At 40.1% G+C, this 18893-nt stretch overlaps 1 protein-coding gene across 4 annotated transcripts; it reads right to left on the reverse strand.

Moving 5' to 3' along the window:
* Positions 1–2197: 2197 nt before the first annotated feature.
* Positions 2198–15505, reverse strand: LOC119718780 (cytochrome P450 2J6-like). 4 transcript variants are annotated; one of them, XM_038188198.1, is made up of 6 exons: positions 15392–15505; positions 7870–8080; positions 6695–6843; positions 5079–5883; positions 4046–4203; positions 2198–3814 (listed from the first exon to the last, which is right to left on the reverse strand). In XM_038188198.1, the coding sequence occupies exons 2-6, from the start codon at positions 8070–8072 to the stop codon at positions 3633–3635; spliced, it is 1497 nt and encodes a 498-aa protein (XP_038044126.1). In that variant the 5' UTR covers positions 8073–8080; positions 15392–15505; the 3' UTR covers positions 2198–3632. The 4 variants fall into 4 exon arrangements, with proteins under 4 accessions (XP_038044126.1, XP_038044125.1, XP_038044124.1 ...); XM_038188197.1 differs by lacking the exon at positions 15392–15505 and adding an exon at positions 11420–11524; XM_038188196.1 differs by lacking the exon at positions 15392–15505 and adding an exon at positions 10308–10411.
* Positions 15506–18893: the final 3388 nt, after the last annotated feature.

Below are 18893 nucleotides of genomic sequence, written 5' to 3' on the forward strand. Positions count from 1 at the left end.
AAAATACATTCCGGCCGTCGGCTGTAGGACTAAATCGGTCTGATATTGATAAAAACAAGATATCTGCCGCTGATGAACGTACTATTTCTATATCCTCCTAACCCCCAACAAATCTGCGGAAGTTTAATCGGTTAACTTTAACAGCGCCCTCATTTGACCTTATGGGCAAAGTAAATAAATTATTTCTAATCAATACACATGTATGCGGAGGTAGTTTCGGAAAAGAAAATTCGCAAGCGTGGGGGGGGGGGGGCTCTGTCTTTTGAGGGTGCTGTTCATAGGTATGTGTGTGGGTGGAGTATACTTTTCTTTCTATTTTACACTCTATTTGAGACTCTTTGTTAAATAGGAGTATAGGATCCTTTCTTATTAGAATAGTATTTTGTTTCCACTTGCTTCTTTAACTGCTTATTTTTGAGGGGGTCAAATACATTTTCTTAGTTAAGAGTGTCACACAAATGAGCCAGTCAATGAGCAGCTTACAAGTGAGTGAGCACCTCCATACACTAGCTCCAGCTCTGAACAAAATGCCTGATGCCTCTTTCCACTTCTGCTTATCTTTTTTTTTTGGACCGAACTTTAGAGGTGTTGTGAGTAAGTGCCATCAGAACGACCCTCTATTGGTGCTGTTTTAATGTTGGTATTATTTCTTTTTTCCCTAATGAATGTTTTTTTTTTTCTCTCCCTTCTTTTCTTGTCCATTTCTCTCCTTGTTCCGTTTCTTCCATTCTTGTCCTTTTCTCCTTTCTGCTCGTCTTATACGGAAATTATTAGGTTTTATTGAACTACTCTTGATTTGTTTATTATTGGATCTCCCATTGTACGACCTCCAAATTAATCTGTTAAGCAACCAAATCTTCATTTTTTTTGGGGGGGGGAGGGGGGATGTTGTAAAGACGTTATCAAGATTTGTCTAGTCCAGTAGAAGAAAGTTTTATTTTCCCAATTGTTTGAAACCAACTCAAGTGTTTGAAATGAAAAAGTTACTTTTTCGGTCCAAAACTTCCGAAACAGAACAAGTTTGCTCTCCCAACATGTATTTAAAATAGGTTCAAAAGGCACACATGTACGTATTAATCTGTGCATTTACGCCCATTATGGTACACAAACAAAATATCTTACAGTTATATCACCTTTGGAAGACAGGAACAGTACAATTTAAGTATATTGGGTTAAGACTGAGATACATTATTGGAGGAGTGGCAAGCGATTAAAATTCATCGACCAAAAATGTTGGGGAACATGTCGTCCCTCCACCACTTCCATCCCTGGGATCAAACCCATCTGATTTGATGAACACACATTTTCAGGACTGATGACAAGTGAAAAATGTTATTGGTAACTGTAATTGTACCATACTGTCGACTTGGCGCGGTTCTACCGGGGCCAGGTGGGCTTGAGCCCCTCCCCAGCAAAAACAACAAAACAAAAGTCTACCCCCCCCCCACACACACAAATAAAAAAAAACAAGAAACAAGAATTGGCATACAAAATGGCAGTAGCAAATGTTAAAAGGTGACGTCACATGCAAACGGTCTACCCCAATATAAATACTCATGAGAAGTGGGCGTCTGTAGTACAGTGTAAATGATAGTAGGATTCTGTAAGTGCTCCCAATTGAAAATATGATACATCCAAGTGTCCAGAGAAGAAAACTGTATACATTTCAGCATGCCTCCCTGCAAAAAATCTGGATCCACTGCTATGGGCTTCAAAATCGCGCCTGCTGTCAACCAGACAACTCAACGACGCTTGGAACAACTATGGTGGTAACTAGTCCTTGTCCTAACTAGAGTGGACAATGTCTAGACCAAAAGAGTGATTCCCAAAAGGAATCAGTGAATTTGTTGGAACATAAACCGACTACTGTCAAAACATTTAAGGATTTGCCAGACACCATTATCATACATTATGGTAAATATGATAGGTCCATTTTCAAGGGCCATTGTGATGCTTTTAGAGCTTGCTCGAGGGGGGGGGGGGTTCATGTCAGAACTATTATTCAAATATCTTTCACAAAAATCCGCCGGGGGGAGGGGGGGGCAAGGTCCAACCACTTCTGGATACGCAACTGCGGTAGTGTGGAAAAGATAACAAAGTCATTTTATCAGTAGGCCCTACGGGAAGACTTTTTTGACCATGTTTGAACAAATAAAAAGTCCGTTTTGTCATATACCGAAAAATCAAGTAATCACTCTAATTTAATTGACAGTTAAATGTACATGTATAGTAGTCGACATAGGCTTGCTTTGATGTAACACTCTTTTGATTTCAAATAAAAATAACAGTAACTATTTTCAAAAGCGTTGCGAATCAAACTATCTATGCTTTCAGCGTTTGAGTTCTTAAAAAAATTCTATATTATGTCTTTATTGGTTTCTTTAATTCACATGACGATTTTATGCGCTGGTCGGGAGTTTTACGTTAAGTGATGTGAACTACATGAGCAATCAACGATCGCACGCATTGTGTGGGTTTCATTTTATCTCTCTACAATATCTGAAACTAAATCGTCGAATATTAAAACGTAAAATCAGATCAAACATCTCAAACGTTTGTTCATAGAGAATTAAATTCCAAAGAGGATATTGCTATTTACAGTATTGCGGTCATTCTTTGAAATGCGCTTAAAAAGCTTCAGACTGTGAAAAGCGACTAATATTGAGCAGGCAATGTACTTCAGGGTGGCTTACATCCATGCATATGTCACTTTACTTTTCACATGAAGAAGTTACATTTTTTCAGTTGAGCTCAGTGTTTCCAAAATTATAACAAAGTTATGTTTGTGGCTTCTACGTGAATCAATATTCAATAAAAACTAAATGTTATTTTATAATGTTGGAAATCACATTTTAAACAGTTTCAGAAATATACATAAATGGTGTCTTTACATGGCAATCGTTGAAGTGTATTTTTGCTTATTATTATTATCATTATTTTATTTTTTATATTTTTATATTTTTTTCGGGGGGGATAGCACATTTTATGATTTATTCTCAAACTGATGATGTTCATATCAGTTCTTCCCACCGGCCTATCCAGGGGCACTAGTTATCTCTATATTATTTGAGTTTTCGTTTGATATCGGTACATACCTGATGACCGCGGGTCAGTACTTCCATGCACGCATGCTCCGTTTGTACGAAGTAGGCCATAATAAGTGGATGAGTGTGCTGTTGAAACGTCCCATTCGTTGGTACAAACACTTACACATACTGTTCACTAAACGAGTTTGGTAGCTTTGAGTGAATCTTGTTTAAAATGTAATTTTTGGATACGTGTGTTCGCACCACTGTCAATGGTAACTCCACAGCACCCTCATCCGAGGGCTTATTGGAGACTTTTGAGATACTTTTTTTTTCTGGTGGCAGCAAACGTACCGGTCTTTTGCTATTGTTTGCGTCATTTTGCACATGCGCGCACATTGACTTAAACATGACGTGAACAACTGAAAGTACCGATGGGTGTGCTGCCACCAAGCCTCTCACAAGTTTCCTATCCATGCAAATGTTTTTGAAAGTGACCTAGCCTAAATTTTTAATTAAAAACGATATTGAAGCGGTCAGTAGTGCCCATGCAATATTGCAATAATTGGTGGGGATATGCGGGCATTTCGCACAAAGGCCATCTTCTCAATTTCTTGCAATGGCGCAGACGGTGAAGTCCTGCGGAGACCACACAATTCCATCGTTCCCTTCGAAGGATACCGGAGTTGTCTTGTTGGGGTTCTTCAAGGTGAAGTGGTGCAGCAAGTGTGTGAAAAGGACGAATAGTTCTTGCCTCGCAAGATGCTCTCCAATACAAATGCGGCGACCTAGATTTTTTTTCAAGAACAAGAAATAAAATAAAGCTAAACATGTTGTAGACATGTATCTCTCAGTCTGAGACGCATAGTAAAACATTGAGAGTGCTCAGGGTCGTGTTCGGAATTTATCTTTTGCTTTATTGAATTTAGTCACGTCTCAATTTATTGTTTTAGAGAATCAAATTAGTAAATTTTAATCTAGCTCAGTCAGACTTCAAACTATCATTAATGTACACTTACCTACTCCAAATGGCGTGAGCTCCTCGCGCGATTGAAACTTTCCGTCTTTGTCCAGAAATCGCTCCGGGCGAAAGCTCTTGGGCTCCGCCCACACAGATGGATCAAAGTGGTTGTGCCACAAGTTGGAGAATACCAAAGTTCCCTTCGGTATGTTGTACCTATTTAAAAGAACAGTGCAACACCCAATTTAGAAACCAAACGATTCCTACAAGAACTACAAGGTATTAGGTTCAGGGGTTGAGGAAGGTCTTGATAATACTCGTCCTTAACAACAGTTCATTAACAACATAGGGCGGTATACATCTAAACATGTTGCGTGCGGTGAGCCGATGTATTGGGACATTTTGAACCCTATTGATGAATAGTACCGTGATGTTTCAAATTGTGATTGCATAAATTCTAAAAACATGACAAAATTCTGACGTTTATGGACTCGAGCATAATTTTGAAAATAGGAAGGGTTACCGAGACGCAAAGGTCCCAACTTATATCACATTTGCTTTCTTACAGATTCAAAACAATGCTACATACTGCTTAAATAAAATGAATAATCTCTCGTGCCATGATCAGTGGGTTTTGTACAACGTCCACGAATATGGAGCTCCGCTTTACCGATTCGCCGTTTACTACCACGGGCGATACAAAACATCATGAAGCACACCACCTCAAACTCGTCGGGTGCCCGGCAGAAGGGCATATGAGCGTTCTGACGCGAAAATCATTTTCAAGAAAATTGCATTGAAAGGTTCCATTGTTCCCGGCCGCCCGCATTTTGTATCCAATGTTCTCCCACACGTAATATAAATCGTACAAATTTGAAACTTGTTGCAAGTATGAATCACTGATAAGTTTTGGAACAACTTGTATTAATTTCTGACGAAAATGTTTAAATCTAATTAAAATGGAGGCAGTTTTCTACATATGCCCTTTTGCTGGAAACATTTTGGTTATTACGCGCTATTGCATAAGGGCATATGCACATATGCCCTTCTGCCGGGCACACGACGAACTATTACATAAACTCAACACTTACCCCATCAATGTGGTATCCTCGGAACACATGTGCGGTACAGACATTGGTACGATAGTACCAATGCGCTGCAACTCACAAAGCACTGCCTCGGTATAGGGCAGCTCAGGCTTGTCAGCGATTCTCGGCATTCGATTACGACTAGTGGCGTCATCCAACTCCTTCTGGACCCGAGCCTGTACCTCAGGGTAGGCCATCATGTAAAGCATCGCCCAACGGAGCGTGGTGGCAGTGGTCTCCGATCCAGCAGCGAAAAGGTCGCTCACAATGCGCGGCAAGTTCTCGCTCTGCAGCGCCAGGGACTCAATGCCCTGTTTATCTTTCTTCTCCTTTTCGTTCAGGAAAATATCGATGAAATCGCGAGGGTTATCGGTATCTTTCTCGTGAGTGTGTTCCCCGACGAGGCGATAGATGTGATTGTAGAAATTTTCGACCGCGTGAATGTACCGTCGAACGAAGGGCAGCATTCTTAGCTTGTAAAACACGGGGGACATTTCAATCATGCCCCCGGACCCTCCCTGGACGACGTTGTCCGATAAAACCTTCAGGAGGCGTTGGAATTCCGGATCATGGTACTGGAATCTCTTCCCGAACACTACCGAGCAGATGATGTTGGACACGGCGTTACCTACCGCGTGTTTGGGATCGAAGGCCTTGCCGTTGTGTTTCTTGATTTCCTCCATGAGGATTTCTGCCTCATTCGATATGGTCTGCTCGAAGCTTGATTTGCCAACTCCAAGGCCTCGAAGCACGGTCATCGAAAAACGACGAATTTCTACCCACTGTTCGCCAGAAGACTGCACAATGCCTTAAGTTGGTAAACAGGATCAACAAAAATGTGTTGTTTTTTTGTTAAATTAATTGATTCATCTCTAACCGCAACAGATTGTTCAAGTGAACAATATAATAGCTGTAGGCTACATACGATAGTCTGTAAAGCCTGTAAAAAAAAATCATCATAATGCTCCCTACCTAATTTTTAATGTCAACGAATGTTTTAATACATTCAGAACCCCATTGAATAATACAAGAAACCAGTGTTTACACACAAGAGTGTACCCACTCAAAATAACGCCCTATTGTGTCCACTATGGCTCAAAAAGACAACTTGTCAATTGTTTTCTTAATGTGATTTAACTTTTCAGTTCAAAGAAAAGCCCAGTAATTATCCCTCGATGTTAGTATATTTTTTTCCCGTGCGTACTGCAGTTTCTAGTGCACGTTGTAATAGGAGTCAAATTCACCCGATTATTTTGCTGTCTGTCAAATTTAAGTTGTTATGTGGTCATACGTCAGAAGACTGCAAATATAGCCGTTGTTTGAGCTTGATGACTTGTCATATGGGAGGAGAATAGATTACCCGGCCTTGTGACTGGCTACACTATAATGATTGCACAAACACGTGGTTGTTGTCAGAGGGACTGGGGTTTAGCTAGGATTTTCAGAGTTAATCAATATTCTTTGGTTAGAGAGGTTCTGGCTGTTTTTATTTGGGCATAATTTGAGTGAAGAATTTGCGAAATTGGATTTTTTTACCATAAGCAAAACGTGATAGTTCTTGATAGATTAATGTCTCTGGTTCAAACGAAGGCCCATTTGTCTTGATATAATGGTCTCACCTATCCCGTGTGGAAAAATCTTGTTAGTGATGTGTATCTCAGGTCTGCCGCTGAGTTGATGTTGCGAGAATGCTTCTTTCACTGTGTCGTACCCATGGAGAACTACAATAGATATGCCACCGCCCTTGACATGTATAATATTGCCATACCTGCAGGGTTAAACTTGTTCAGTTGAAATCTTTTATCCATCAAACTAGACTACATGCATACCTCATTAGCTTATTTGAGATACGACGGATACAATAGGAGGGCGTTAGTTGGTATGATATATCCGACATACAGATCCTTGTCATTTGATTGGTGGAAATCACATCACGTGACATTCGTTATTGCTCCCATTCACGCCGCGGCTCAAAAAGTACTATTCGCCCATGGGGAATGGGAAATACTATTGAACAGTTAGGATCATTCTTGTTCCATGACGCGGTATTTGTGTGCAAATGCATGCTGGTGTGCGAGTTCAGCACTGCGCGTAGCGCGTATTGTTCCAAAGAGTCAGCGATACAGCGTTGGGTTCAAACATTTTCGTGAAGGGGTGGTTAGGAAGAGAGAAATACATTTTCTTCCAGTCTTTATTGTGATAAAAGTTCAAATACATCAAATGACAAGGATCTATATGTCAGTTATATAAAACAAATATTAGGTGGCTTTAAATTGTGAAATGGGAGGAATATTATCGTTTGGTAAAATCTGGACTTTTCCAGTTCACACGGCTTCGCCTCGTGAACTGGAAAGGTGAAGATTTAACCTTGCGATAATATTCCTCCCATTTCACTCTGAGCCACTCAATATTTGTATATGGATAAAAAAGAGAGTTGAATACCCAATAAAAATGGGCCCACCTGTTGTGTCTGCCATATCTCAAATTAGCTAATAGGTCTCTCGTCAATTGTTTTATCTGGCTCCCCCCCCCCTCTCTCCCCCCCCCCTCACCCTCTCTCTCTCTCTCTCTCGGGGTGAAGGTTTTCTTTCTTAGACATGAGATTAGAAACCTGAGATTTTGATCATATGATTCCATAGGTTAAGGCATTTCGTCCCTGAATAATCAGTCTTATTTAAAGGCGAAAGTATTTAAAATACAGTGTAGACTTTCAGCTTGACGTTGATGCGCTTGATGTTCCCTCTCCCATTGTATATGTGTATAAACTATAACTATAGCCATCACTTCCACTAACCTTTTCGTCAGCTCTGAAAAGAACTCAAACATGGTGCCTCCTGACATCATCATTTGAGGGAGGTTGCCAAGTATAGGCCAGCCCCATGGCCCTGGGGGAAGGTTGCGCGGTCGACGAAGAAAACGGAACAAGACCAGAAATACCACGATGCCGATCAGCAGTGTGCGCGAATTGAGAACGTCGATCGTAGCGAACAGCTCCATGTCGAATACTACAAGAAAGCATCAATAAGTAAACGTTTTAAAAAGTAAATGGTATGGATATTGTATTGTTCCAGGTGCTACGGGTTCGAGTCCTGACGGGGTCATGGTGCGTGTGCCCTTGGGCAAGGCACTTTGTCACTCATTGGTTCTCTCCACCCAGGAGTAAATGGGTACCTGTGAGGGTAGAGGTGGTTATTGTGATTGAATTAGCTTCCTTGCGCCTAACAGGCTGCATCGAGCTGCATACTCCCCAGGGAGCTGAGACGGTATTTGGAATGTTTCATGTGCCCAATGAGCAGGGGTAATAATGATGTAGCGCCTTGAGCACCAGTCCTGGTGGATACGTGCGCTTTATATTACATCATGATCCAAATACCATTTAGGTACGTAACACATTCCAGTAACCATCTCAGCTCACTAAAAAAAATGATAAGGTCGATGCTGTTATTGTGTAGTAAAGTAGTCAACAAATAGTCATACTCAACTTCTGTTCCCTCACAGGTACCGTTTACACCTGGACGGGGATGATCAATAAGTGACGAAGTGTCTTAACCCAAGCTTATATACACCACGTCCCCAGGCTGGATTTGAAACCCCGACCTGCAGATTTAGCAACAGATCATGAGCCCAATGCTCCAGACCGCGAAACCATGGCATCTACGAAGGAACACATATTATTAACCAACCAGCAAATTTTTCTTTCCAACAAAATATACACGTCTAGGTTTCCAGGGCCCAAACGCTCAAAACACAAAGAAATACATGAAGTTGAGCAAAACGATTTTTCATTCGATCGCGTTATTGGCAACACGCCAAAATCAATATTGAAACGGGTGTTTCCAGACACTTTTTTACTTAGTGATAGTTGTACCAAAAGGGTTGGATCTCTACTGAAACAAACCATAAAAACGCGCCAATTCTATTCCCAACTCTAAAAAGACCTTATCGCTCATTACAGCTTATATAAAATTTCAACCAATGGCTCCTATCAACACCCTGTGATACTTAATCAGGCCAGTCTAATTACTTCGGTATGCTGAAATGAAGATCGTATATTCTGTCCAGAAGGCAGTGTAAGTGGCACACTGATTGTCGGATTCGTATCTCCCTTGGTAATGACAGGAGTCTGAGATTTTCAAACCGAAACAAGTTGGTTTACACGCGATGTATTAGATCATTCAAGGGATACGTGCAACGTTGTACCTTGATTGCAACGTACTTGAAATTGATCTAAATGTGATCAATTTACATATAATGCACGGTGATAATCATCGTTTTAGGGGCAATGTCCTTCAAATGTTATAACATTTTGGACAACGGAAAAAAGCCACACTAGTAAAATGGTTTTGCTTTTTCCCTTGTCAAAAATATTATACTACGCGGATTGTGATCTATGCGAGCCGTGCTTAACCCTGACGTCCACACGTATGCCATTATTAAACTGATGTCATGTGCAACGTGTATTCTGTGAATTATCGCACTCGTACTTGTACTCGCATGTCAAAGCACTCGTACTCGAAATGACAGTACTCGTACTCGGGCAGCAAAGTACTCGTACTCAACATGTCGAAATTGTACTCGATCATTGGAGTACTCGAACTGGAATAGCAGTACTCGGGGGAAAATGGTATAGCAATTACTCACAGCGGCCTTATTTTATCGATACTTTCAGTTTGAAATGGTTGATTGACTTGCAGAGAAATCGAAGTTTCCTGATTTTCCTCTGTGAACGTCCGGACAAACACATTTAACTAGTTTTAAAACTACATTTAACTAGCCGTGAGTGTGTTTGTGTACATCGGTCTGACTGGGCCTGGGCCAATTACGCACAATGAACCAGTTTGCCGTATGGCCGTATTCGGAAGTACTCGTACTCGTACTCGGAAGTAAAAACACTCGTACTCGGAGACCTGTTCTTGTACTCCGAAGTACTCGTTCTCGTACTCGTACTCGGTAACCTAAGTACTCGGTACTCGTTAAAAAAGTACACTACTACAACACTGCTTAAAACATAAGGCTAGGTTATTCTACATGGACACAAATCAAGGTCCATTTTTGTCGGGGTGGGGGGGGGGGGGGTTAAGACATACACCACGCCGCTTGAAGACAAACACCGCGCCGTGTTACTGAACTTATTTGTACACCATATGAAAGTGTGGATGGACCGTTTCGAATAAAAGTTGAAGTTGAGGGGGAATATTTAAAGAGTCGTCCTTAAACCGGCCGTGTACTTACCTGTCCTGACAAACATGGAAACGCTATATGGTGGCATGTATCAATGACGGTGATTGTGAACAAAACCAGGCAATTGTATACTGATAAAAATCGGGAATGACCCCAAAGCTAACCATAGAGCGTAGGCCAGGATACCGTCTGATAAAACAAATAAACCATGACACAGAATGATCAGTATCTATTATTACCCTCGTCAAAGTGCACTCGCGAGACACAACGGGTAAATTGGACATTACGTATTTTGCTTGCCTGGCGGCAGTGTATCAGTTTGGAAAACACTGGCAGACAGGGGACCTGCAGCTTGAAAGTTCTAAAAGCGGATTGGAGAACAAACCATGTCATTTTGAAAATGGGGCATGAACGCAATGATGTTACTAGTCGCAAACAAATGCTGTACTATAGGACCGAAAATATTATGAAGATGAATTTTCAATATTTTTTTTCTTTTTTTAGTAAGCTAAGGATGATGCTTTGTTGTAATATATAGATTTCCCCTCAAATTGGACTAGAATGCCCAACTACATGGTCCGTTACCATGACGACGGATCTTTTATACATTCCAAGTGTTACAAAATATTTTTGACAATGCATATATTTGATTGGGATTAAGCATATCTTAATGTTATAAGCAAAGTTTAAAAACTCAAATGAGGCTACAATGCATACATAGTCTTGCACCATTCCAGTTAACAGTTCATAATTTCGCAATAAATGTCTTTGTTGTGAATAGGTCAATTATTAAATAATTGCACTAAATGACCCTCACCTTAAGAACGTGTATCGCGACGCTTAAACGACTCTTACCGCGCCGTTGCACGCCGCACCCAGACACACCAAACCAAAAACTGCCTCTTAACCTGTTTCCAGAGAGTTGGAAACCTTGTGTGGACGTGGGCAAGTCCCCACAATGTATCTGTAAATTGGTTTAGGGTCATCTTTTATTTTTGACATCGCGTCAAAAGACACGCTGCGCTGTTTGAGTGACCTGAATAGTACACCATATGAAAATAATCTGGGACTTTTTCGACTAAGAGCTACAGTTAAAGAAAACATCATAACAAATATGAAAACTGAAGTTTAAAGAGTCGACCTAACACCGTTCCTGTACTAACCTATCGTGACAACAAAATGGAAAGGCTATTGCAATAGTGGCATGTCTCAATAGCCGTGGTTGTGAAAACAACCAGGCAATTGTATACTGATAAAATGCGAGACTAACCCCTAGCTTATCCCTGGTGTATGTTTAACAGAGCGTAGGCCAGGTTACTGTCAGGTAAAACAAATAGAACGTGACACAGCATGATCAGTATGTATCCGTACCCTCGTCAAAGTGCACTCTCGAGGCACGACGTGCAAATTGACATAAGGCATTATGCTTGGCGAGTGCCAGCATATCTGTTTGGCAAACAATTGGGAACAAGAGACCTTGCAGCTTGAAAGTTCGAAAAGCGGATGGGGGAGGTTGGGCGCCCCATGTGACTTTAGAGGGCGCTGATCAAAAACGCTGAAGTGTGTGGAGGATTATTAAGGTTTGTTTATGGTCTTTTGGGCTTTTTTGGTGGAACTCTATTTCAAACGCTTTGTTAAATAGTATAAGGACCCTTTCCCTATTAGATTCATACTTTGATTCCATTTGCTGCTAATTTTTTGAGGGCTCAAAGACCTTTCCTTTTGAGTTTCATCCAAGTGATCATGTCAGTGAGCAGGTTGCAAGGAATCATTGAGTGAGCACCCCCACCCACTAACTGTTGAACACATGCCTGGTGCCTGATTCCTTCATTTTTCTGAACTTTAGAGGTGCTTTCATTTAGTGCAAGTACATTGACACTCTATCGGTGCTGTGTTAATGTCGGTTATATTTCCTATTTTTTCCCGTGTAATTTGTTCTTTTTCACCTCCTTACTTCCTTGACCATTCAAAGATCATTGACCATTCGCTCTTTTTTTTCATCTCCTGTTTAATCCTTCTATTGTTATATCAAAATGCACTGCCGAAGCCATCCCCTCCTCCAATATTTTGAATGAAAAGACTGCCCTTTTGAATACACGTGTCCTTTTTTTTTTTACAGCGTTTACTCCACCCCAAACAAATATTTAAGGAGTGCCCTTCTGTTTAACAAGTTCCCTTTTATTTTACCAGCGGCCTTTCAGATGCCAACTTCGACAATTGTGCCGACCTGAAAAGCGCCACTTACATTGTCCCATAGTATCTATGACCGTCGAGTTTGAGCAGCGCCCCCATAGAAATATGTTACCAGCCATAGTATGCCAAATATCCGAACTAGGACAATCGCTGTGTTTGGGAAAATACTACGCCATAAAACAATTTAACTTGCTTAAACTACTGGCGGCTACCAAAAAAACTCTTTGGAGGCTCCGCACGAGAAAAAAATGCGTATACCAGTAAAAAAACACACCAAAATACCAAGAAAAATAATTATGCATCCATTATTGCTATGTGAGGCTTTGTGGCGCGAATCAAATTTTCTCTTATTAATTTCAGAAATACCACGTTTGGGCGTACAAACTTTATAGTTTAATGAGATTTTAGGTCCATTATTTCTCCTATATCTTACCATTATAAAAATTGTTATTCGTTGTGTTTGGGAATACATATGGGGCGGTATCTAGTATTTAAAAATTGCTTATAACAACAAATTGTAATGAAACAGTTCCTCTGTGGCACATCAACATCCCATTCTAAATCAACATTCAATGCGCGAGTGCGCGCACAACTGTGTGCTTTCTGATATGGGGTTTGTTGCACTCAATACTGTGCGAAGAAAGTGATAAGGATTAACGGTGACCACGTCGTTTTATAGTGCGCCATGGGAACGATGAAGTAAATTGGACTCTCGAGAGCATCACAAGACATGCTTCGCGCTTTGCACGTTGAGGTTCAAAAAAGATAGACGACGGTATCGAACTAGAAGGCAACATTGAAGGGTATGCGCAAAATTAATGTGTATGCGTCCAGAGAGGATTGACTGAATTGCCAGAAAGATTTAACCAGAAAATGTTACAATGCATTGTTGTGTAAAAGATAAAGAACGAGATCCTTGTATGGAAAAAAGACCTAAATTTCTAAAAGGCAAAATCACCTAATGCTCAGGAATTCCTTTGAGATATCTAGGGGATGTGCTGGAAACAATAGTTTAAAGTGCACAAGCATTACATTCACCCTGTGGACTTCTGAATAAAATATGTCCACGTTAACCACGTGGTTAAGACATACACCACGCCGCTTTAAGGCAAACACCGCGCCGTTTTACTGAACTTATTTGTACACCATATGAAAGTGTGGATGGACCGTTTCGAATAAAAGTTTAAGTTGAGGGGGAACATTTAAAGAGTCGTCCTAAAACCGGCAGTGTACTTACCTGTCATGACAAACGCTATATGGTGGCATGTATCAATGACGATGATTGTGAACAAAACCAGGCAATTGTATACTGATAAAAATCGGGAATGACCCTAAAGCTAACCATAGAGCGTAGGCCAGGATACCGTCTGATAAAACAAATAGACCATGACACAGCATGATCAGTATCTATCCTTATATAAATTACCCTCGTCAAAGTGCACTCGCGAGACACAGCGGGTAAATTGACACGACATATTTTGCTTGCCTGGCGGCAGTGTATCAGTTTGGAAAACACTAGTAGACAGGGACCCTGCAGCTTGAAAGTTCAAAAAGCGGATTGGAGAGCAAACCATGTCATTTTGAAAATGGGGCATGAACGCAATGTTACTAGTCGCAAACAAATGCTGTACTCTAGGGCCGAAAATATTATGGAGATGAATTTTCAATATTGTTCTTCTTTTTTGTAAGGCTAAGGATGATGCTTTGTTGTAATATATATGTTCCCCTCAAATTGGACTAGAATGCCCAAATACATGGTCCGTTACCATGACGACGGATCTTCTATACATTCCAAGTGTTACAAACATATTTTTGACTGTGCATATTTTTGATTGGGATTAAGCATATCGTAATATATAAGTAACGTTTAAAAACTTAAATGAGGCTACGATGCATAAATAGTCTTGCACCATTCAAGTTAACAGTTCACAATTTCGCAATAAATGTCTTTCTTGTGAATAGGTCTAATATTAAATAATTGCACTAAATGACTCTTACCTTTTGAACGCCGCACCTAGACACACACTAGCACGTTTGTTTATTGTGTAAATCTAGGATTTTCTTTTATTCCTATTCCCTATTTCTTTGTTTGTACTTAAACTTTTTTTCGCAACATATCTCATTGGTTTTGTACACATATCCTCATCGAGGTCGTCCTCGATTTGGTTCCTGTCCTCGATTCACAAGTGATGCTGCACGTGCGTATCCTCGATTTACACTATAAACAAACGCGTTTGTTTATGGTGTAAATCGAGGATTTGTGTTTTGTTCCTCTTCCCTTTTCCTTTGTTTATAGTCTAACATTTTGCAATAGCTCTCATTGGTTTTGTACACGTTGTCTAGCAGAGGAGTCCTCGATTTGGTTCCTGTTCTCGATTAATCGATGACGTTTCATGTGTGAGTCCTCGATTTACACCATAAACAAACGTGCTTAAAGACATACACCACACCGATTAAAGACTCAGGCATGTTTACGTTACATCTAGCGGGGACATACCTTTGTTTTCGTGTAGTTAAGAAATGTGTAAAAAAAACCTCAAGTGATAACTCTTTCGACCCCATTTTTCCTTTTTTTTGTACTTTGATTCTCTTGAGTGTTTCTTCTCATTTTGCGACAAATAAAACTAACCAAAAATTGCCTCTTGACCTGTTTGCAGAGAGAGTTGGAAACGTTCTGTGGACGTGGGCAAGTCCACACAATGTATCTGTAAATTGGTTTAGGGTCATCTTTTATTTGGAAGTCCCCACAGGGAATGTCATGCTTGTGCACACCACGCCACTTCAAAGCACACATCGCGTCAAAAGACACGCTGCGCCGTTTGAGTGACCTGAATAGTACACCATATGAAAATAATCTGGGACTTTTTCGACTAAAAGCCAAAGGTAAAGAAAAAATCATAACAAATATGAAAACTGGAGTTTAAAGAGTCGACTGTACTTACCTATCGTGACATCCAAATGGAGAGGCTATTGCAATAGTGGCATGTCTCAATAGCCGTGGTTGTGAAAACCACCAGACAATTGTATACTGATAAAATTCGAGACTAACCCCTAGTTCATCCCTGGTTTATGTTAAATAGAGCGTAGGCCAGGTTACAGTCAGGTAAAACAAATAGAACGTGACACAGCATGATCAGTATGTATCCGTACCCTCGTCAAAGTGTACTCTCGAGGCATGACGTGCAAATTGACATAAGGCATTATGCTTGGCGAGTGGCAGCATATCTGTTTGGCAAACAATGGGGAACAGGGGACCTGCAGCTTGAAAGTTCGAGAAGCGGATGGGGGGGGGGGAGCGCCCCATGTGACTTTAGAGGGCGCTGATCAAAAACGCTAGAGTGTGTGGAGGATTATTAGGGTTTGTTTATGGTCTTTTGGGCTTTTTTGGTGGAACTCTATTTCAAACGCTTTGTTAAATAGAATAAGGACCCTTTCCCTATTAGATTAATACTTTGATTCCATTTGCTGCTAATTTTTGAGGGCTCAAAGACCTTTCCTTTTGAGTTTTATCCAAGTGATCATGTCTGTGAGCAGGTTGCAAGGAATCATTGAGTGAGCACCCCCACTCACTAACTGTTGAACACATGCCTGGTGCCTGATTCCATCATTTTACTGAACTTTAGAGGTGCTTTCATTTAGTGCAAGTACATTGACATTCTATCGGTGCTGTGTTAATGTCGGTTATATTTCCTATTTTTTCCCGTGTAATTTGTTCTTTTTCACCTCCTTACTTCCTTGACAATTCAAGGACCATTGACCATTCGCTCTTTTTTCATCCCCTGTTCATCCTTCTATTGTTATATCAAAATGCACTGCCGAAGCCATCCCCTCCTCCAATATTTTAAAAAGACTGCCCTTTTGTATACACGTGTCCTTTTTTCACCAGCGTTTACTCCACCCCAAACAAATATTTAAGGAGTGCCCTTCTGTTTAACAAGTTCCCTATTATTTTACCAGCGGCCTTTCAGATGCCAACTTCGGCAATGTGCCGACCTGAAAAGCACCACATATATTGTCCCATAGTATCTATGACCGTCCGGTTTGAGCAGCGCCCCCATAGAAATATGTTACCAGCCATATTATGCCAAATATCCGAACTAGGACAATCGTTGTGTTTGGGAAAATACTACGCCATAAAACAACTTAACTTGCTTAAACTACTGACGGCTACCAAAAAAACTCTTTGGAGGCTCCGCACGAGAAAAAAAATGCGTATACCAGTAAAAAAAAAACACCAAAATACCAAGAAAAATAATTATGCATCCATTATTGCTATGTGAGGCTTTGTGGCGCGAATCAAATTTTCTCTTATTAATTTCAGTAATACCACGTTTGGGCGTACAAACTTGATAGTTTAATGAGATTTTAGGTCCATTATTTCTCCTATATCTTACCATTATTAAAATTGTTATTCGTTGTGTTTGGGAATACATATGGGGCGGTATCTAGTATTTAAAAATTGGTTATAACAACAAATTGTAATGAAACAGTTCCTTTGTGGCACATGAACGCAATGTTACTAGTCGCAAACAAATACTGTACTCTAGGGCCGAAAATATTATGAAGATGAATTTTCAATATTTTTCTTCTTCTTTTTGTAAGGCTAAGGATGATGCTTTGTTGTAATAAATAGATTTCCCCTCGAATTGGACTAGAATGCCCAAATACATGGTCCGTTACTTAGTGCGCCATGGGAATGATGAAGTAAATTGGACTCTCGAGAGCATCACAAGACATGCTTCGCGCTTTGCACGTTGAGGTTCAAAAAAGATAGACGACGGTGTCGAACTAGGAGGCAACATTAAGCAATTCTGTCACCATGGTTTTGAAGGGTATGCGCAAAATTAATGTGTATGCGTCCAGAAAGGATTGACTGAATTGCCAGAAAGAATTAACCAGAAAATGTTACAATGCATTGTTGTGTTAAAAATAAAGAACGAGATCCTTGTATGGAAAAAAAAGACCCTAGTTTCTAAAAGGCAAAATCACCTAGTGCTCAGGAATTCCTTTGAGATATCTAGAGGATGTGCTGGGAAACAATAGTTTAGAGTGCACAAGCATTACATTCACCCTGTGGACTTCTGAATAAAATATGTCCACGTTAACCAGGTAGAAGCGACGTTGTGGGGCATTTTGGGGTAGGTTTATCCGTCGCAAAATGAAGAGAAACACACAAGGGAATCATAGAAGAAAACATTGGGTTGCAAGAGTTTTTAATAGTATGAGTAACATAAGTAATTTTCCCAGGCTTTTCTGAAACTACACAAAGACATGTCCACACTATGTATGTGGCGTAAACATGTATGTGTATACGGTATTGTTACACGGGTTTGTTATTCTAAGGATATAAAAAAAAAAAAATACAAATTTAACAGGTTCTATAAAAAACGGGGTTTAATTTATACAATATGAAAAATTCATTGTATGCATACCCATCCGATAACGATTTTGCTTTTGAGTTTTGAAATATTGATGAGTAATTTACATTCTTGATCAACTATTAACAAGACACAGACAAAACAATTTGTGCGATACCAGCATGATAATTAATGCATGCATAATGCCATCTGTTATGCAAACAAAAGATTATTGTGCACGGCTATTAATATGCAAGAAATAAAAAGCAAGTACAGACAGTGGCGAGCGCTAGTAAAACATTTTGAGTTAAACGACTACGACACCAACCGGTGCACACCACCTATCTGTGAGTCTTTCTGGCCGCTGGCAAAATGAAATCCAGTTCGGCAGGTGATGGTTTGTACAATGTGTATGTGACCTAAAAAAAAGAGTTCATTTCGGGAGTAAATTGCTGCAAATACATTACTTTAAAAGGTCGTGTTTAACACTCAACGCTATCAATCAACAATTTGAAGTGTTTTTAGGTGAACCATTTTATGTTTGTTTACAAAAGGCCTACTTTTATATTTAGAGCAACCAGTGGAATTAACATTTCGAACAACCAGTGGAAAATGTGCTTCGCATTGCTGATACAATTTCCGTCAACCTGTCGCAAGCATCGTTACCAAAGCAGAAAAAAGTGTAACATGATCATACATACAATGTTTCCAGTTGCACTTGGTTAATTATATATCATGTTCTGTTCTTAAGGGAATTGAAGTATCACATAAGCCTGTATTGTCTTGTATGTTCTTTTTGTTGAGGTAGGGAAAACGCCATATGTTATGCAAGAAATATTAATGTGCATATTTTAATGTGGTTTGAAATAATTTTTCAGCAAATTAAAAAAAGTACAGCAGCGCAATTCCATTGTGTTCGAGTATAAATAAGCAGAGGCTGCGCTCAAATGTTGCGCTCTATCAGCCGTTGTTCGACATACGTTTGACGAAGTTGCGCACACATCAATAAAATAACTTGGAGAGTGCAATTTCTCAGGATTGAGAATTCATATTGACGCATCACGATCGTGAGAGGTAAAGATATTGG

This window comes from Patiria miniata, unplaced genomic scaffold (genome assembly GCF_015706575.1).
Source record: "Patiria miniata isolate m_02_andy unplaced genomic scaffold, ASM1570657v1 HiC_scaffold_7, whole genome shotgun sequence".
Taxonomy (NCBI): domain Eukaryota; kingdom Metazoa; phylum Echinodermata; class Asteroidea; order Valvatida; family Asterinidae; genus Patiria; species Patiria miniata.

Bases quoted from the DNA above. Each gene is read 5' to 3' on its own strand.
- LOC119718780 (XM_038188196.1), bottom strand. From the start codon at position 10,344: ATGCCACCATATAGCGTTTCCATGTTTGTCAGGACAG. The intron at 4,204-5,078 runs GTAAGTGTTGAG...TCTTTTAAATAG, and splicing joins GAGGATACCACATTGATGGG to GTACAACATACCGAAGGGAA. The intron at 3,815-4,045 runs GTAAGTGTACAT...AAAAAAATCTAG, and splicing joins GCTCACGCCATTTGGAGTAG to GTCGCCGCATTTGTATTGGA.